The sequence below is a fragment of the Motacilla alba genome, chromosome 1, assembly GCF_015832195.1.
Source record: "Motacilla alba alba isolate MOTALB_02 chromosome 1, Motacilla_alba_V1.0_pri, whole genome shotgun sequence".
NCBI classification, from domain to species: domain Eukaryota; kingdom Metazoa; phylum Chordata; class Aves; order Passeriformes; family Motacillidae; genus Motacilla; species Motacilla alba.
The window spans coordinates 60,205,770-60,227,348 of NC_052016.1; the positions used below are offsets into that span (position 1 = coordinate 60,205,770).

Below are 21,579 nucleotides of genomic sequence, written 5' to 3' on the forward strand. Positions count from 1 at the left end.
TTGCATCTGAAAGGAGAAGAAAAGAAAAACACATATAGAAACTCCCATTAATACTTTCTAAGTCTTAAATGGGAATTGTCAGTGTTCTAAACCAGGCCTTATGATCTGTGATAATTTAGCTCACAAAAAAAAAAAAATTACGAAGCTCTGTTTCTTAGATCAATATGTAAATCATGCTCTTCTTTCATACACGTGAATTTTGAGATTTGATGATTTTTTTATCTAAATTTTTCCAGATATTATCTGTAAGAGTCTGTTCCCTCCTTGGAACAATTTTTTTCTTCTGTCTTCTCAGGCTCTCCAGACCTGGCATTGTCATGGAGTATGGGACACAATTTCCCCAGTTCATCTGTTGTGTAGCTGTAGTCTGTATTTCTCTCCTGGTGTCAGAAGGCTAAAATTCACACCCACTTATTGCTGTTTAAAATCCATGTTACTGAATGTAATTTTTTCAGTGTAACTGGTAGAATCTCCTTTGTATAGGATGTGTGGATACATAATGCACCTGTCCACAGCAGTTAAGCTGATCCTACACTTACACAGCTCCAAGTCCCCCTTTTGGTTTCATCAGTGTCACATTGAGATATAAAATGAACAGCTGGCTACTCCCAGTAGGCTTTGCATGAAGTGCTGAAAAAGAAAGATAAGTCAATGGAAAGAATGTTTTCTCATGTTGGTGTAAACAGCACTATTAGGAGGGCTGGAGAAGTCAAACTCCTCCATCTGTGTAACGCATTCCATCAATTCATTTTGGGGGTGGGGCAGTGTCTGCTCACATTGACACAGCTTTCCTCTGCAGTTGACTTCCTCTTTATTTTATTTTTACTATATCAAAAAGATCCTTTCATATACCGTATCTTGAGATTCTTCTCTTCTGCCTACAGAAGAGTAGATTCCCCCTTGTAGGAATGAGAGGCTCTTAAAAGTTTTCATTTACCGTTAGAGAGAATTATTTATTCAGTAATTCTCTGACTATCAGTGTTGTAGGTATGCCTCCAGACCTGCAAATCCATGAGTGCCTGTAGAAGGATTTGTGTGCATAAAAACTCAAGAAGCTTTTAGCAACAAATTCTTCCTTCCCCATCCATGCCATGAGTCACACATAAGTGCAACAATACTGATGGAAGCACAAGTGCACAAATAAATTCCTAGGCTGAGGCAAGCAGCTCTGCTGCCCAGACACCTCTTGCAGGTTTTACTAAAAGGGAACAACCTTTCAAATTGTACAGGCCTAGAAGTGGAGAGATTTCAGATTTCTCCCCAGAGCAGGGATAATATGTCAAAGGAGCAGTGTTCGTAGCAGACTTGCCCCAGACGGGATCCTGCTACTAGATTTTGGCCACTGCAAATAAGCTGAGGTCTCTAACAGTATGGTCTCATCAAATGGAGGCAAGAAAACCCTAAAATGTGGCTTACAAACCTCATTAGGGGATTGCTTTATATAAAGTACACATGAAGAGCCAATGATACATTGAAAGCCAAGAAAAGCTTTGTAATGAGGGGTGTTTGTTTAGCTTGATGTGTCATAAGGAACTAGCTAGAAGGAGTTTTGTGGATCCAGGCCTCTGCCTTAAGTCTATATAATGTCATTCCAACACTAGTAAACCTAATCTCAAACCTAACAGGATTTCATGGCTTCACTATTCTTGTAGAGTGCCACCACACTGAGGACTGGAAACTCTTCTGCTTTCTAGGCTGTATTTGTCATGGCCATCTTACAGCCATTTGTTCCCGTGTCAGCGCTATCTTTCATCATCAGTGGCCCTTCTCTGCACTTAGTGTCTTGATGTATATAGACAGCATTCTTACTCCCTCTCAGCCTTTGTTGTACTGGACTCAACACTGCTATTTTAGACTCCTCTCATCAGATAGTTTTGCCATTCCTCTGATTATGCTGATTTCTTTTTCTGCAGTCTACAATGCAAATTAGACTTTTTCAAGCATGGATGATCAAAGCTGTTCCAGATAAGCTCTCAGTAGTGCTCTGTATAATGGCATGCATGCTTCTAATTTCCACCCCATTCCTCAGTTTATCTTAGGATCATAGCACACGGACAGGATAGGAAGGTCATAGTTATGATGTGATCAACTCACATAACAGAATTTCTTTCCCCTGTATTGTGTCTAATGAATGTCTTTCATTTCTACAGAAATCCCTGTGACTGGTTTCTATTACCTTATACTTTAAGCTATAAGATTTCATCTCACTGCTATTACTCTAATCCTCGAGGTCATTAAATTCTCACTTTGATATTCCAGTCCTCTATTTTATCATTAAGCATTATGTATGCTTCTATTTAAGAAAATAATGGGCATATATTGAATCCTGTTCCACATACTTTTGTCTCTTCCTTATAAGCAAACTAAATTTCAGATCTCTGACTTCAGTGTCTAATTCTTACTGTACAGCATCCAGATATAGAACAAAAAGGCAGAGAGGAAAGCCAACACAGTTTGTCTGGGATGACCTTACAATAGTAATACATTTTTATACAATCAAATGTATTCATTCAGTTCTTGACACTGGTCCAGGAAATGACAAATTTTTGAGGTTACCCCTGAATCAAAAGCAAACCATGAGACACTCGAGAGCTGCATCATTGCTAATTTTTTTTTAATGGAAGTGAGAATATCATGTTATTATTTGGAACAATTTAGTGAATCTGTGTCCAAAATAATTGCTCAGATACTCATGCAAGTATCCCAAAGATAGACTTGCAACTTAAATGGTACTAAATAGTAGTATTTTTGTCTCACTTTACTTGGTCATTCAATATACAGAGAGAACTTTTTTTGCTAAATAGAATAAAACTTCTTGATTTTGTTTATGGAAAACCAACAAAACATTAATATAATCTGCAACTGTAGCATCTCATTTACCAGCCTGTGTTAGTGTTTTATTTTTCAGTGGTGCCATATTCTTTTCAGTGGTGCCCAGTGACAGGACAAGGAGCAATGGCCATAACCTAAAAAAAACGTTCCACCACAACATGGGAAAGAACATAAAAGGGTGGCAGAGCACTGGAGCAATCTGCCCAGTGAGGTCATGGAGTCTCCCTTTCTGGAGACATTCAAAACCCACCTGGACATGTTCCTGTGTAACCTGCTCTAGGTGACCCTGAGTGGCAGGTGGGCTGGACAAGGGTGATCTCCTGAGGTTCCTTCCACCCCTAAAATTCTTTGATTCTGTGATACTGTATGTTTCCAAATGACGACTACCTAAATTCTAGCACGGATTATGGAATGAGTCAAACAATATAAGTCAAAAACATTTTGTGAGCACAGAGTGCAGATCAAGGAGAGCCACACGTGAAAGTGAGTTGTGGCAACTATGAACATTTGCCTTAATGAAGTCCTTAATTAGGTCAAAGTATTTAGTAAGTGCAAGCAGTAAATTTGTGGTTACATTGTATTAGTAAAAGTTCTGTCAAGCATTTCAAAGTGTAAATCAGCTGTAAGGTGATGGTCATTTCAGCCCCTTGACTAGCTGCTGATTGAAGCCAGCTTCCTTGTAAACTTTCTTGAATGCTGGGGAATTTTGATAGTGCAAAACACTCTTTAGAAGGATGTAAGGTAATCAGGGAAATGTTCAGATGTGCAAATATATATATGGAATTTCTGTTGGAACGAAATCAGAATTCAACAGCTTTTATGACTTTGAAAATTTCCCACTGGGAGATGATCTCAATGTCTTTCCTCCCTTGTATTTCTAAGAAAGTCCAGAATGTCTAAAAGGATCTGGATTGCACATTTCATCCAGAGATATGTGAGTGACAAAGTATTTGTAACCAAACATAAACATGAAGTGTCTTCAGACAAGCTTAGATCTTTGTATCCTGTAAGAGCTATCTTAAGAGGTGACAGTTTACTTGCACTATTCTTCTTGTCTTTTTTCATTAAAAAAATAAATAAAGAATATGTAATTCTTTCATAATTACAGCACAATTGTTTGGTCCAATGCATAAAGAAAGGCTCTATTTTTAAATCCATATCAGCTTGCTTGTTATTTTTAGCTCTTCCAAACAGTGAAGAACAGTATGATTTCTGTGTTTGCATGCAACATGTTAGCTATTATCCAGGCACAGGAGAGGAAAGAGTTCCAGAGGTGGCTGAGTCCAAGGACTCAGTCTTGCAGTGATATTCGAGCAATTTCAGCATCTTCCGGAAGAGTTTCTTAGTTGATAGTAACAAGAATGTAAACAAAAGGGTTGGTTAAGGCATAACCATAGAGCAAATGCAAAAGCATATTTGAAAAATTCCTAAAACCTTCATTTGTAGCTGTGTTTTTTATGTATTAAAAAAACCTAAGCAAATATGATGAGTCAAAATTGAATGGGTTATGTTTTATCAGCTTTAAGTACAAAGATGAAACTTGAAGGGATGTAAGCTCTGCTGAAAACCACTGAAACATGGTTTTGCATTTCATCTGTAATTTACAAAAAGAGAGAATTTGATTGAGTCGCAGTATTTATTTCAAGTTCTGTCTTCCCTTTCTCGTGCATTTAGCTTGCCTGTGCGATGCTGCTGTTCACGATCACTGACCCTGATATACAATTCTGGTTTTCGTAGGTTCTCAACCTAGTGCAGTCCTATGTCACGCTGAGAGTCCCTTTGTACGTCTCTTATGTTTTCCACTCTCCAGTGGGCGTAGGGGGCTGGCAGCATTTCGACCTGCAGTCCGAGCTCCGGCTGACTTTTGTGTATGACACTGCCATCCTGTGGAAGGATGGCATCGGTAGCCCGCCTGAAGCAGAGCTCCAAGGTGGGTGTTGCATTTCTTGCCATAGAATTCATGTTCTGTTTCTAGGAATGTAGTTTACACACAGTAGGATGTTTTTTTCAGTCATTCCAATACTAAAAAAAAATTTAAAATTTTTGTTATCAGTTGCAATCTGTCATTTCCTAGCACTCACAGGTGTCTGCTGGGGTGTTTATGAAAATCATGTAAAGTTGGCATCAGCTCTTTTACTGCAAAGAAAGACAATTGTATTGTTATATTTGAAGTACATGTGCAAAATTTAAAATATTATATCTACTCAGAACTTCAGGGACATTATGTAACCAAATTCTGTTAGCACACAAGTTGTTTGTGCTTTAATGAAATAATTTAAGCTTTTCTGTAATACCATTTTTTTCTCACTATGAGTGGCCAGTTTCAGAAACGTTTGATATTTTGAAAATGTTATGAAGCATTCAAAAGAAACAGAACTATATAATGGGGGCCTGTCCTCTGTGTGAGAGTAGTAAGCTCTGAGACATTCTACAATATGCTAGATTCTGTCAGTAAATATACTTGTAATGATGTAATAATATACTTGTTATACTGTAATAATATACTTGTTACTGTTATACTCACTGTTTGTGAGTATAACAGTAACAAGTAAAGTCACTTGTAAACAAGTAACAAGTAAAGTTACTTGTTAGTCAACAAGTAAAAATCTATCACTGCAGAATTTATCTTTTAAAAAGTTAATTTACTTTTTACAAATATTAACATACAGATGATTATATGTGCAAGATTAAAATGTATTATTACACCTGTGTGTGTAACTATGTATTGTTCTTTTTATGCAAATTTACTTAATATTACCCAGCATTACATTTCAGGTGTTTCCCATTTCTCTCAACCTAAGGTAGAATACAGGTACCAGCTGTAATTATGTACATACATAATTTCAGGACTCCTGGGAATCTAAAGTCACTTTTTGCATCTGCTAACTCTGTGTATGAACTATAGAAATCATTGCTATGCCATTTCTGTCCTTATGTTAAGAGCTGGAAATGAGGAGCAGCAAAGGGAATCTGCAGTGCATGAAGAATGAAGCAGAAGTCATGCCATGCTTAAAGAACAAATCACATGCCACAGATCATGTGATGCGCTAGTCACCAAATAACAACCAGATCTAATCCTCTGTCTCAGCAGTTACGTGGTGCATCTGTGCCACCATTTCCCACCTTTAATTTTTTTGTTTCTCTGTTTAAGAAGCTGATGGCCACATCTTTGGAGGTGCTGAACATTTCCAGCTCCCTTTGAAAACAACCAGTACAAAACAATCCTCAACATATCCCAGTGGTTCTTGGGGAGTATTTTTCAGCAGTTGTTTTTCTGGGCAAGGAGGAGTTAACTAGTTTTCAGTTTCTTTCCATACCTCTCAATTCATATAATTGTGCTACATAAATTCTAAGTAACACTGTAAAGCAGTCAAGGTCTTCTAAAGCCCAAATTAATACATTAATATATAGTTATTTCTATTGTACCAAGAAATATGGTTGGTGCAGATGATTTTGTACAGGTTGTATACATTCACCCTGATGTGTTCAATTTCCAGGACATTCATGAGGGAACATTCCTGTTTCCTTCTTTTTCCTGGCCAGCAGAATGGTGATACATCACTGGCTGTTTGTAAGGGAGTGTTGGAGGAAATGCCTAAACTCTAAAGCTTTGCAGAACTCCAGAAGAAAAGGGTCTTGGCTGCAAGCTACAGAAGTAAACTACTTCTGGGTACAAGATCTTGTAATCTGAAATTAGAATATGTAAGGCCTGTATTTTGTGCTAAATTCATGCCAAAAATTGCCAGCAATGCAAAGCCTGTCAGAAGGAGTTTCACAGATTGCAGCACCCTAGAGCAGATTGCTGTGTCACAGCCAGCTGCTCCAGCTGATGCTGATGGTTGCTGCCTTGGCACAGTAGGCATGGAGGCACTGATAAAGGGCATCTCTGAAGCAGCTTTCTTTGGTAGGAGTCAGCCTGAATACTTGAAGAAAATAGAAGTCTTCATACTGCAGATCCCCCTGGCAGCTGACCATGCTGCCTGAACCCAAGCACAAACTGCTGTGTGGATTTTTCTGAGCATACTAGAGCAACTGTGTGGGCCCATAGTAACATGTAAAAGCATGGCTTTGCAGGAAAGTTCCCTGTATGCTTTGGAAGCTGCATCACATCCCGAAATCTCAAGGCCTCATTGCATAAGTTCTTGTTTGAGGAGAATCTGGAGTCAACCCAAAAAGTACCAGCGGGCCCCCCCCAAACACATGACATGGCAGGGGTAGATGAAAGAGTGTGTCTGGTGTTTCACAGAAGTGTGATTTCTGTGTCACCTGCAAGTGGTACACACCTGTTAAATGTTTCCTGCTTGCAGGTTCCCTGTTCCCGACCAGCATGCGCATCAGTGAAGAGGGACGCCTGGTTGTCAACTTCAAGACTGAAGCCCGGTTTCATGGACTGTTTGTTATGTCCCATCCTGGTAAGTGTAACCTACTCTTTAGCAGTACTACTGAAATAAAGCTATTCTCCTCAAATTTGACTCTATTTTTTTCTATTTCTGCTTCCAAGAGCTGATTGTGGTTTGGTTTTTTTTTTTTTGGAAACTGCTCTTCAGATACAGATTTTTCCTCTGCTTGAGACTTTTCATTGATGACTGTATTCAGGTTGTCAAACTTGTTGAAATATACATTAATCTGATGGAAGGCAAATAGTTCCACTTGATCAAGAGCTTGATTTATGAAGGATGAAGATCTAGGCAATTGTATCCATTAGGGATCTATAGATATATGTTTTTAACCCCATAGTTATAATTACTATTTACTTACATTGCCCTAGGAACTTAGCATTAAAATTTCTTTTCTAACTTGAAGCTTTTCTAGGATATTTAGACTTTTTTCAGAGAGCAAGAAAATGTCTCGTGTGGGCACTGTATCATTCTGTTAATAAAACACTCTCATTGACATTCAATTAGTCATTGCTGAGGACTTGTTCCTGCAATTTAATCTGTTTAAACCCCACTGCCTTTATCAGAATAATTACAGGTGTAAGACTCGGTCTACAGACATAAATTTGAGCATGAATGCCAGCCATGGAAAAGAATATCTAACTAAATTAAATTTGCTGAACAACAATGAGAAGAGAAAAAATAGGAAATCTCTTCTAGTTTCACTCAGGTGTTTTTAACCCATATAACTCCTTAATCATGCTTCTTCTTTTTCTCAGCTGTCCTCTAGTGTGTTTGGTTTTGCCTATAGGCAGAGACAAGTTTAAAATAGAAGGGATTATAGATCTCTGCCTCTACACTCTCTCTGTTTTGATGGTCTCTTAAATTTATTCTTCATACAGTTCTCTCATTGTGTACAAAAGCTGCGGCTGAATAGACACTTAAACAAGAATCAAGGAGACCCAGCTGAGCTGGCTGTAATTTATTTTCATTTCAGTTGATAAAACCCAGTGCCCTGTGAAGGTATTAACATCAGCTATGGCATAATGGTTTATGAATCATTGAGAATGTTTTTCAGGCTCTGGGAGTTTGCAATGAAACACTGAAGGTGACAAATCTGTCTCTTTGGCATGTTTCTAGCTTCATCTCTGACTTCCATGGTTATGTCAGCTGACCACCCGGGCCTCACTTTTAGCCTCAGCCTCATCCGAAGTGAGCCAACCTACAACCTGCCAGTCCAGCAGTGGAGCTTCCTTTCAGACTTCGCGGTAAAACCTCTGCCCTCACTAAGTCCTTTGCTGCCCCAGCCTCTTAGTTGGGATGCAGGTGGCACAGCTTCCTCTCTCTCTGTGTCCAGGTTCGAGACTATTCTGGAACGTACACAGTGAAGCTGATAGCCTGCACCACTGCCCCACATCAGGAGTACAGCCTGCCCGTGATCTGCAATCCTAGAGAGCCCATCACTTTTGATCTGGACATCCGATTCCAGCAGGTACCCTTCTAATGACACCTTCGTCGTGTTTCCTTTCTAATTTGATTCCCATTTGTTGGTCTTGCAGTAATAGTGCTAGAAACTGAATTTCTTGCTAAAAAATAAGGCATTCCTAAGTTGGTGGGAGAGCACACATTCCTCTCCTGCTAAATAACCATTAGTACAGGGGAAAGTTAGTGTGATGCAATATGTGATGCAATAGTAACATTTAGGAATTTTTTTTGTCTGTTAGCTTTGGTAGTAAATAGTTTTATCAGGTAATTAGGAAAATACAGAACTATTATCAGAAGGTTTTCATCTGACACAAAATCAGAGTTAGGTCTCAGATATTAAAAGTGGAACCTCCAGAGGAAAATTCATTCAGTCTTAAGGCAGAACTTCTCTCACTGACTGTAGAGGGAAGTGTAGATAGGCAACACTGCTTAGCTTTAAAACTCACAAAAGTGACCAAAACAAATTTGAGCCATGTCAATATGGATCATATGGAAACATATGGTAACAGGCAAACAGCATACCTTTCACAAAGTCCAGCTGTGAAGCTCTGTAGCTGGGAAAAAATTATGGAGAAGTGGATTCTTCTGTAGAAAACATTGTTTAAAAAGCAACTGAGGGTCATGTTGGATAGTTAAGATGAATAGTGTGACCTTGGGATGTGTAAGGAGGAAGTTATATAATTTCTGTTATTTGGAACCAGTACAGCCAATACTGGAACAACGTGGCTGTGGTTTCATGCTCATTAATAGTATAGATTATGCTATTAAATCATCTTACAGAATAAATCCATATCAGTCAGGGGTACACAATCACTTTTCTGTTAACTTAGCCAGAGTACACAAGGGAATGTATGCAGTCTTTATGCTTTCATTTGGCATTATGCCACCTGTGGGAGAACAGATGATTCCTGATAGGGCATTAAGTCCTGGCAAGGAAGAGAGATGATACATGATCTGATGTGAAACCTGCCATCTCAGAGTTAACCACATTTCAACATTTTGGAGAAGTTTGAATGGAATGGGTGAGGGGGATTTATACTAGTTCAGAGCTTCAGCCTTTGTCTGGCACTTCTAATCTACTTCTAGGGACTCTAAAGCAATTCATAGCAATGCTAAACCACAACATGTTCCTGATCCTAGTATAAACAATAAGTTGATATTTCAAAGAGGGGTCAAAAAATGTGCAAAAATCATTGCGAAATTGCCAAAGTAGCCTAGGAAGAGACCCAACCTGGAAGTAGCCTACAAGTAAAAGCAATGGCTAAGAATTAGAACTGCCTCGGAATAAATAAATGGACACTGTAGGGGTTATTGTAGCAGGTAAGGCCTTAATAATACAGTGTATGGAAGATTCAGGTGCATCAATTCAAAATAGGCATAAGGTGCAAAGTTGCAACATTGTCACAGACTGTGGCCAGCCAAACCCCCATCATCAGTTTTCAATCCAAGACCAGTTCTCTTTCTTGAGATACTCATAGTAAAACAGGCTTGGGCTTTCTGTGGCCCATGATAGTTTTTCCATCTGATCACAGTTTGAAACACTGTGCCCAAAGCAGGTCCCAAAAACGCAGCAGTACAGTAGCACAAATTCAGTAGGCAGGATCGAGCATTGTGCGTCTAAGACTTTTTAGTCATTCTGAAAAACTGAATAAGTATTGGTATCCATTCTTTTACAAACAAGAAAACAAATGCTGAAGGATCAGACTGAAGGATGCAAGTCCTTATACTAGGGAACACCTGATACCTTGCACAGGCCCACTGCATCCAGTCCTCTTGTGCCCAGTGCTAGAAAGACATGGACCTATTAGGGGGATCAGAGGAGGACCAGAAAAATGGTCAAAGGGCTTCAACACCTCCCTGTGAAGAAAGGCAGATTTGGTGTTGTTCAGCCTGAAGAAGAGAAAGAGCTAAGGAGACCTTATTGTGGCTTTCCAACATATAAACAGGGCTTGTAAGAAAGACAGACTTTTTACCAAGGGCTGCAGTGACAGGATATGGGGCAACTGAACGAGGGTATGTTTAGATTGGATGAAAAGAAGACATTTTTTACAATGAGGGCAGTGAAGCACTGTCACAGGTTACCCAGAGAAGCTGTGGATGCCCCATCCCTGGCAGTGTTCAGGGCCAGGTTGAGCAACCTCTGAGCAACCTGGTCTTGTGGAAGGTGTCCATGCCCATGGCAGAGAGGTTGGGTGACATGATCTTTAAATGTGCCCTCAAAGCCAAACCACTCTGTGACTCCCTGAAATCAGCAAGTGTATGTGTCACAACTGGACCAGAATTACTTTTGACTGCAATGTCTGATGATAAAAGGATGAGGCAGGACAAGAGTTGTGTCCCCCAGTTCTTAGTGTAATGCTCCATCTCCCATACTGAATTACCTTCTTGGGCTTTTTAATATGAGACTTTTCATTTCCTTGGAAACTTTTTATTTTAATTTCCTTCATAATGGTTTTCACTGGTCACCAGTGAGGAATCATTTTAAGACTCAAGAAGAAAATTTATTTGGTGTTTCCAGTAGTGTTAAATCCACTGGTTTAACATTTCCTTTTTTGACATGTATCACCTGCATATCTTGTTTTTGCTCTCTCCATGGCCCCTGAGGAGTCAAGCAGGTAGCCTGGAACTCTAGTGAGGATTGTAGTAACACTGTCTCACTCTGGAATTCCATGAAAAAGAGCAATATTCAACCTCCAAGCTTTGCTTTATCCCAATTCTTTCCGCATCTGCTTTCTTTCAATGTGTATCACTATTTCCTGACAGAAGCCCTTGCATACTCAGGATATTTGTTGCCCTGGGATGGACCAATCTCAAGAGTGCTGTGTTCCTTGAGGTACTGAGTATTACATGGGCTTTTATCCCACGGGTGATCTGCAGTGTCCCCACATCATCCATATGCAGAGTTGATGGACATGGCAGAATAAACTGACAGCTACCCTTCTCACCCAGGAGATCCTCACAGATTGTTTTGCAAGAACTCCCATGTAAAATGTCTCAAATGCCCATAAAAGTAATTACGCTTAAACTACTGTCCTAAATAACACAGCTGGAAAACAGTTGTCCTAATCAAGTATTTGTGGAACTGCAATTCAATGGCCTGTTTTTCAGGCATTTAGAAAAAAACGTTCCAAGGGAATGAAATTCATCTTTTTTTTTCTTTGTAAAGGCTGGGATGGTAGGGCTCCTGTTTCTAAAGAGTAGCACTCCATTTCTAAAAAGGTTTGAGCTGTACATTCTTTTTGCCAGATCCTGTTGCTTTGATAGTTTTGGGACTGTATTGTGAAATGGACCCTTGTCCATGAGCCAGAAAGAATGTTTTCTTTGTTGTTTTCTTTCCTTCCTGTCCACACACTTATACATATATGTACATAAATATACATATATATGTTAGCTTTTTTTTTGTTATTTTAATGTCCTCTTGTTATTTTTTCTTTTCTTTTCTTTTTTTGGATTTATGTGTCTTCTACATTATTTCCTCAGGTACTTGCATCCTTTTGAACTTTACGCTCCCCCAGTTCTTCTGTTCACTGTATAACTTCCCTTTTATTATGCCATGTTGCTTTATAGTTTGCCTTCTTTCTTGTTTTATGGTCCCATGAAAAACTGCTGCTGATAGTATTGATTAATTTTATACTTTTCATGTAATCAAGGAAGAACCATAGATAAGTGTGCCAAATATATAAAGATAAATACTAGCATTAAAAGATAAATACTAGCATAAAAATATGTTCAGATGGTTTGGTGCATTTTCACTTGTGTTATCTGACATATCCTGCAGCACATTAGAAGAACTGATACTTGCAAATAAATCTTCAGCAATGTGTGCTTTCAAACATTGACAGAGGATCAGAAACAGAGGCAAGACTTGTGTGTAAGAATGAAAATGGGATAGAGAAAACAGACTGTGATGAGTCAGAGACAAGTTTTTTAGGGAGAAGTTTTCTTCATGTTACCCCCACACATAAGTTGCTCTAGACACATCCTTAGCTGGGATTTGGAAAAATGTGATGGGAAAAAACTAACCTAGAATATTATCAAATATCACAGAGGCAGATAATCCAAAGGTTGTTTGCATATAAAATATGTCTAGTACCAGGAGATCTTTTCATTAAACTGTGTTATTGCAAGTAAACATGCAGAGCTGGTAAGTGATGTACCTTGGGAGAAGATCATTCTTTGTTTTAAGAGTTTAAGATCATGCTATGTTTTTTTCTTTAAAAAGTCTTGTTGAAGGGCCTTATGTTTTTGTGGTTTTAGGTCAGTGACCCAGTGGCTGCTGAGTTCAGCTTGAATACCCAGATGTTCCTCCTCTCCAAAAAGGCACTGTGGCTGTCTGATGGCTCAATGGGCTTTGGGCAAGAAAGTGATGTTGCTTTCTCAGAAGGTATAATTGTGCATAGATCATGCACATTTAATTTGTGTTCCACACTATCAGGATTCTGTTGCTGTCAAGGAGTAAGGGTTTGTGCTTCTTGAAAAGGCTTTATTAGCTCAGCCTCAGAGATGTGAACTGTGTGCACTGTTTACAGGTGATATCATATATGGTCGGGTGATGGTGGATCCAGTGCAGAATTTGGGTGATTCCTTCTACTGTAGCATCGAGAAGGTTTTCCTGTGCACAGGAGCTGATGGATATGTACCCAAATACAATCCATCCAACACTGAATACGGGTGCCTTGCTGATTCTCCATCCCTTCTGTACAGGTTTAAGATTGTGGTAAGTGCTCTAATTCTGTAAGGATGCATAGATATATATTTTAATTTTTTTCTAACTTGTCTTTTATCCAAAACTCAGCTGTTCTTTAAAGTGTTCTCAACAGCACCAAATTTTTGACTCAAGCTCCAGGCTAATATGAACTGATGGAGGCAGTGTCCTGCCTTTCCCCTCCTGGTTTTATTCTTTGTATTTCTGGGAACTACCTTTATTAAGAGTTTGACCTAAGTTAGAATCCCAAGATAGGCTTTTTCTCTGCATTGTCTGTATCCACTAACCATGAGAGAATTTCAGGAGACATGCAAGTGAAGGATGTAATTTGTAATTTGTTTCATGTTTAGCCACCCAAAATCTAGTGCATGCTGCAAAGTTAGTCATACAGGTTGCCTCTGTAGTCCATAGGGAAAGAGAAATGCCTCTAAAGTTGGCTTGGATGATCTAATTTCCTTCCTGAACTTAACTGTAGAGTAACCCCAGGTAACTGCAGACCTGATGCCCAACTTTTACAGTTAACTTTAAGATGATTATATAATAATCTAAAAAAAATCATGTGACTGTCTGTTAATGAAATGAAATTTAGCTTCTTTAGTCTGGGAAATAGACATCTTACTTTCAGTTCAGACCACATTTATGTATCTTTTTTATTTAAGAAGTGTAGCTATGGTTGTTCTCTAGTGTTTTCCCCTTTTATTCCAGAAAGGCAAGAGATTAAATAGAAGTTAGTACAAGTCAGATGGGACCACAACTGCTTCTCATGCCTTTTCTTTTGTAGTAGTATTTCTCTAGACTGCATAAAATAGCTTGTTTAAACTACACAATTTATACATTGAAACTAAATGCTAAAACTGTTTTTTCTGTAAGAAATAAATCTGTGTTTTGCAAACTTTTTTCCCCCTCCATTCAGGACAAAGCTCAGCCAGAGACACAAGCCACAAGCTTTGGCAATGTACTTTTTAATGCTAAACTTGCAATAGATGATCCCGAAGCAATTTCATTAGTTAAACAGCCAGGCTCTGATGGATTCAAAGTGGACTCAACTCCTCTGTTTCAGGTATGATTTCTGTAGCTTAGTAGCAAGAGTACTGAACCAAGGAAGAAACACTTGCACAAGTATTGTTGTTAAATGTAAGTCAAATTGAAACCAACAGAAAGATTTATTCTGATTTCTGTGGCAATCAAATACAATTATAGATGCTTAGAAACTTCTAGATATAAAATCTGGAACACTTATTAAAGTATTTCTATTGGGATACTCTTGCTTTTCTCTTGTATAATTCCACAGGCTAACTGGAAGTTATGCAAATTGTTCTCGTACTTTTCTTTCGAGAAGTTAATAAGATTCTTGTTGCACAGCATTGTTTTATTGCCTCCCATCTCACTTCTCAAAGACAAAAAAATTAAAAATCCTAAACATTTATAGTGAGCTTCATCAAAATCAAGTTGATACTCGGCATTTTCTGTACAATTCTTTCTTTGCAAACTTGCACACTGAGAAGCACTGGAAAGCCTAAAAATTGACAACTAAAGGATTCAACTACTTCTTAATTATATTTAATCCATCAGCTGTGTGCATTCAGCCCTTTGATCTGTATAACCCAGCGAAAAAGTTCTCTCTTCACTATTTGTCTCTGGTATTTGAAAAACTGCATGCACAACTCAAGTGCATAAATTAGTTGGAAAAATATGAAGGAGCCTTTGATTCTACTCCTGGCTACTTCAATATTAAAGCAGTAAGTAAGCAGTAGAGTATTTAACAAAAAAGCCTACTTAAAGGTATAAAAAGAGTTTCAAATCTGCCCCCAGCAAAATGGAATCTCATTTTTTATGTGAAGAATCCTTTTCCATGGATTCCAATGCCATGATTTTTGGTCCTCTTCCTGTCCAAAAAATGAGAATATGAAGAAACAAAACTAAATCCGGAAAAATACTTGGAAAACCAAGATTAAAATAGAAAATTATTTCTCAAAATAAAAAAACGGGGCTGCAACCACTCAAATTAACAGGCAGTAGCTTTAAGACAGTATTCAGACAAGCTTACTGGACCTTGTGGATGCCAAATCTGGTACGTATCCAGGAAAGGTGGGAGAAATTGAAGGATGGTAGTATCATCTCACACAGATTGCAGGGACCCACGCCACCCAGAGTGGATGAAGTTTTCAGGGACCTGTGGAAATTGACTGTTCCAACACCCTGCTCAAAGCAGGGTCACCTAGAGCAGGTTGCCCTGGACCATGACCAGTTGTCTTTTGAACATCTCTGTGGAAGGAGACTCCACAGGCTCCCTGTTCCAATGTTCAACCATCCTTGCAGTAAAAAATTCCTTTCTTATGTTTACATGGAATTACAGCCAGGGCCTAATCACTTGGTAGGTTGAGTTTGGAAGGTCCTTTTCCAGCTTATCCACAGCTAAAGACACTTTGTATGGCTTTTAGTACTAATAGCACCAAAACCACACCAAGGCCATAGCCTTCTTCATCTGCACTTAGTAGCACAGAGTCTGACTGTGGAGAGGAATGCAGACTGAACTCTCTAAAAATTTTAGCAGAAAATACAATTCTTCTGGTGCACATTGGCACATAGTCAGGAGTTATCTGTGCATGATTTTGAAAGTGCTCGTCCAGGCATTCAGTTCAGAAGAGAGAGACTGATTTCCTCTGCATTTAGTGCTGTCCAGATTTAGTGTGTGTGTGTTTAAATACAAAAAATGTTTCTTTCCAGGTGTCTTTGGGTAGGGAGTGGTATGTCCATACAATCTACACTGTGCGTTCCAAGGAGAACGCTAACCGCGGAATCGGCAAAAGAAGCGTGGAGCACCAGTACCACTCGCTCCTCAGTGCTGGCAGCCCAGGAGCATCCACACAGAGAAGGCAGAAGAGGGGAGTTGAGCAGGCCCCAGAACTTGCAAGAGACATTGGAGTGGAGAGCAACCGAGGAACAAACATACAGCACATAGCCCTGGATCGCACCAGCAAGAAACAGGTGCCTCAAAGGGAGGTTGCACTCAATGGTGTTCTCCCCAGGGAACGGAATAACCAAAGCGCAGGAATCAGCTTAGTCACAATCATTAGTGGAGCTGCTGTCATTTTCCTTGCCATCTGCTTAATTGCAATTATCATTCTGCTGTTAAAATGGAAACGAAATTCTGACAAGAAGGAAAGCACAAACGAGTCAGGCAGCAACGAACCAATGATGCTACCACATAATTACAGCAATGACAGCTCAGAGGTTTGATTCCAAGACCACAGTATTCAAGCCAGAGTGTCCAGAGTGCCTCATAAAAACTCTTGAACTGCACATTTTTAGCAGCAGATAATGGTGACTCTTGAGAAGTGTGTTTCTAGGTGTACTTGAAATTTGTTATCCTGAGCTCTTACTGCCACTATCAACAACAGAAGAAGCTGAACGAAACTTCCCAATTTGCATGAAAGGAAATGTCCCTGATGTCTCTATACCATGTACTAATTTTAAGCAGCAATTCAAGGGACTCCATTGTAAGGGAGAAATTATTATTGTGGTTTTGTATATTCTGACATTTCAAAAGAATAAAAGAAGCTGAACAAAGGTGCTACATATCCTGTCTGCAGTAAGAGAGGAGATCTCTTTCTTCAGAAACACATAATACTTGAGAGGAGGGATCCTCACACTCTTCTGTAAAATTTTGTACTGTTTCTCACAAAGAACTCAATGTCTACAAATAGTTTGAAAGGTGATGGAATGTCTTAGGCATGGATCCTCCATCCTGTAAGACTTTTACTTCACTTAATCTGTACCAGTATTTTTTTTTACTTATATGTAACTGAACTTTTTCAAAAGACAGCTAGATTATACAGCATAGCATTATAAACAGTTGCGTGTCACAGGATTCAATGCATACTCTTTCCTGCAAATTCCTGTTCATTTATTTAATCTGATTTTTTTTAAATTTATGTTTATATAAAACTGAAGAATGCAACAAATCCAGAAAAAAAATTTGGTTTTCACTAAAACTGGATGCTTATGTCCTCTTAAGTTTATAATGGATCATGGAAGTGTTGTAAGGTAAATTTTATTTCTTGGTGCATGTCCACTGCTGAGAAATGCAAGCCATTAGTATTTCAGTACCTAGAGAAGATGACAGTTAGATTCAAAATGCAGAGGACAAGGTTCTGCTGAACTGAGCCTAGGAATCATGATATTGAATTCATCATAGTTAGTTGTCATACTAAAAAATAAAAAGAGAAGAAAAAAATTAACCTTTGATTGAATCAAGTAGTATTTATTGCTGTATAATCATAGCACATTTTGACAAAACATGCTGGGTCATTGTTGGGCATTTTTTAACAAGTGACTAATTCTGCAGGAGTAATTCTAATTTTCTTTTAGCGTTCTTGATTTAGGTAACATGACAAGTTTGGATCAGCAGTGTCCTGTGTCAGTTTTTATCCAGACACAACCTGTTCTGTCCCTGTCAAATCTTTGGCTGTTAAAAGTATGTAACCATCAGGAAACTGTTCCTTTTGTCACACTTGCATTTTATGTAGGTAAGTCCTTTAAGTCATACAATTGTAGAATGGCCTGAGACAGAAGGGACCTTCAAGACCATCTAGGTCCAACACCCCAGCCATGGGCAGGGAGACATTCCACCACACCAGGTTACTCAAAGCCCTATCCAACCTGACCTTGCACACTTCCAGGAATGAGGCATCTAGAACTTCCCTGGGCAACCTGTGCCAGTGTCTCACCACCCTCATAGTAAATTTCCTCCTAATACATAAACCTACCCGTTTTCAGAGTGAAGTCATTACTCCTTGTCCTATTGCTACATCCGCTTGGGAAAAGTCTCTCCACAGCTCTCTTGTAAGCCCCTTTCAGGGACTGGAAGGTGCTCTAAAGTCTCCCCAGAGCCTTCTCTTGGCAAAACTAAACAACCCCAACTCTCTCAGCCTGTCTTCATCGGGGAGGTGCCACAAACCTCTGATCATCTTTGTGGCACTGCTTTGGACTCGCTCCATCATATCCATGTCCTTCCTATGTTGGAGGCCCCAGAGCTGGATGCAGCACTCCAGATGGGCTTTCACAAGAGCAGAGTAGAGGGGCAGAACCATCTGCTTCACCCTGGTGGCCCCACTGCTTTGGCTGCACCCCAGGATATGTTGGCTTTTGGGTCTGGGAGTGTGCATTGCCTGTCATGTCCAGCCTCTCATCCACCAATACTCCCAAGTCTTTCTCAGCAGGGCTGTTCCTAGTGCATTCTCTGCCTTGCCTGTATTTGTGCTTGGGCTTACCCTGACCCAGGTTCAGGACCTTGAACTTGGCCTTGTTGAACTTCATGAAGTTTGCACACCTCTCAAGCCTGCCCAGGTTCCTCTGGATGGAATCCCTTCCCTCCAGCATGCCAGCCACACCACAGCATAGCTGGGTGTCATCTTGCTGAAGGTGCACTGGATCCCACTGTCCATGAGATCATCAAACAGCACTGGAGTCAATGGAGTTCTCAAGAGACTTGAACCACATAAAATCTTAATTAGGATGTTGAGACCTTGCTAAAATGTCTCTTCCCTTCCACCACCAACATCTTGTGGTGGTGGATAGAGGCAGTCCCTGATAAACTTGGCATTTGGTGTTCCAGGGATCAGGCTGCAGAGATCAGTCAGCAGAGAAGGATGCAGTTTGAAAGCAGCCTGTAGGCACACAATACTGCCTCTGAATTAAAAAAAAAAAAAAAAAATCCATCCAGAAGGCTCCCTGGCCTGGTTGTGGGGGTTAGTCAACACAGATAGACCTGACGTAGTAATTCTGCATGGTTGTCCTGTAAGCCGTAAAGACTCAGGTATGTGAAGCTCTACTAGCCTGGGGATATCAATGCTGTGATTCGTGGTACAGTGTGAATATGCTCACAGGGAGACTCGTGCTGGTATCTCTTACACTGGATTTGTGTTGTTATGACTTCACTCATTTAATAGGATTTCATCAGCTTTTCACAAAATGAGTCAGGTCAGGATCTGCCCTACCTTTTCTAGGGTTTCTGACAATTTCAGCTTAATTGAAGGATGTTTGCAGCACCCGAAGGATCTAACTCCATTACTAAACTCTTGCAGTCATCTTTTATTTTAATTAATCTGAGCTCTAACCTGAAACAATTATCTGTAAGCCATGCCCAATGCTTTAGACCTTTCTCCCAGTCACCTGACATCAATTTGCTCTTGTAATGAAGCTTCTGGCTTTGTGATCCATGTATTAGGTGTGCAAGATTGATCAAAGACTTAACCCACAGATAGCTTTTATATTTAGTAATTTCACCACTAAGTTGCAAATGTACACTAAGATCAAATTTGCCTTTGTGCCTATGTGTGACATCACTATGAGAAAAGCAGAATTTCTCTCCTGGAACCTGCATGTTTGGATAATAGCAGCCAATGATTCGACAGTAGAATGGGACACATGTAAATAATAGAACATTCTAATATTTATGAAATGCCTGTTTTGTATAAGCAGAGATGATCTTTTTAAAAAATATATATATAAAATACAGAAATTAGGTGTTTATCAGTAGAGCTATTTTTCTGCTTTTGAATTTTACCAGACCAAAATATCATTAAAGGTGCTTGCAGGCAAAATATTTTTTTAATTATTACTTGTTTTATATAAAATCATATCAAAACCCATATGTTCTACAAGCCAGATATTTAGGCCAGTAAACAACTTGATCACTGCTTTGAACAATGTCTGATTAAAACTTTGTGAAATATTTAGGTTGATGGGGATAATCAGACTAATGTTTTTGTAACAATATAAAAAATTATAGCGCAAAATGATGATAACAAAGAAAAGGACAAAGCAAACACTGAAAAGTTGGACAAGCATGAATAAGATTCGTGAATCAGATACCAAAGTCCTCTTCCTGGGAAAAATCAGAATGTTTTCAATAAGGCATGCTGGATTTGTCCCATTCTTAAGAAATTGTATTTTTTACAATTCAGTGAACTATAAATACATCTGTAACAGCATGCTTTTTTATTATTATTATTACTTCAAAGTTTCAGATTTCAGCAAGATTTTTTTGGAAGCTTATTAGCATTTTTTCTTTTACTTAACAAGTGGCCTTGTTTATACTAACCTGAATAAGTGCCTCGTTCCCAGTGATGTGCACAAATATTTTAATATTTATCTATCCCAGCAATAAACTGAGTATATTTTATATATATATATTTAATCTATTTCCAGATTATGTATTCAATCCTCTTTTCCCTGGCGATGCTTATTCTGCTAGCAATAATATCATTTGTTTAATCATTTATACAATAATTACTCTGTTTAAATTTGTTATCAAGCTGTCATATTTATTTGCAACAACTTTTTGCTGATGTCTATGGCTGTGATATTTGGCATTTGTATCAGGAAAAAATAAAACTACTTCTGTTTGGTTACTGATCTAAAGTTTGTGTATAATTATCATCCTCTGAAGAGAGGTCAGTAATGAAGAGTTATGAAAAACTTAATTTCTCACATCAGTGGAACACAAAGTTCCTGTGTTTGCAGTAAATCTCAATGCTTTGTTCCTCAATTGATTGTTTTCTGGTCATGAAGGGTTCAGCACAGGGGTTGTTCTTTAATCTTTGTGGTTGCACTCAGAGAGGGATTTCTCTTTCAATTCCAGAACATCAGAAATCTCTAGATACCTGCAGGTCCTTTGTAGGCAGATTGCCGTGTTCCTGTGTGCTGCTGGCAGGCTTTATTTCACTCGTCTCACTGACAAGAGAAAGTGACTCTGCAGGGAGCATTCTCTTGTTCCTGTAGGGACAGTGTTGCTTCTTGTGCCAGGTCATCAGATTTTTTTTTTTCCCTAATTGCAAATGTATCACTGATAGATGCAGACACACATGGAGGACTATGATGCAGAAAGAAAAAGCCACTCTGAACTTTTCCCTTCTCACCCACCCTTTGTAAGCACTGACCTCTGACTTCTGTGTGAATTTAAGCAACCACTTACCTCCATCACTGTCAGAAAGGCCATATTTCATGGCTAGTTACATGAGTGACACAATATACTTATCAATTTACCTTGCAATAAGGAAGGACAAGCCTGCAGGCAGTGATTCCTGATTTGCTGCATGCATTTCCTTCTGGTATCTGAACTTGCTTATGTGGATTATGCTGAGCAGTTACTTAGTCTGAGCTGAGAAACCTTGTGTC

The 21,579-nt window shown here is 39.1% G+C and overlaps 1 protein-coding gene across 1 annotated transcript in view; it reads left to right on the plus strand.

Annotated features, from left to right (window-relative positions):
* Positions 1–20,373, plus strand: part of FREM2 (FRAS1 related extracellular matrix 2) — a 123,803-nt gene extending 103,430 nt beyond the window's left edge. Inside the window, exons 17-24 of the mRNA XM_038148566.1 lie at positions 4,570–4,762; positions 7,140–7,244; positions 8,349–8,476; positions 8,566–8,700; positions 12,951–13,077; positions 13,223–13,410; positions 14,312–14,458; positions 16,126–20,373. Coding sequence (XP_038004494.1) covers positions 4,570–4,762; positions 7,140–7,244; positions 8,349–8,476; positions 8,566–8,700; positions 12,951–13,077; positions 13,223–13,410; positions 14,312–14,458; positions 16,126–16,638 — 1,536 coding nt within the window. The 3' untranslated portion in view covers positions 16,639–20,373. The remainder of the gene's footprint in view (positions 1–4,569; positions 4,763–7,139; positions 7,245–8,348; positions 8,477–8,565; positions 8,701–12,950; positions 13,078–13,222; positions 13,411–14,311; positions 14,459–16,125) is intronic.
* Positions 20,374–21,579: the final 1,206 nt, after the last annotated feature.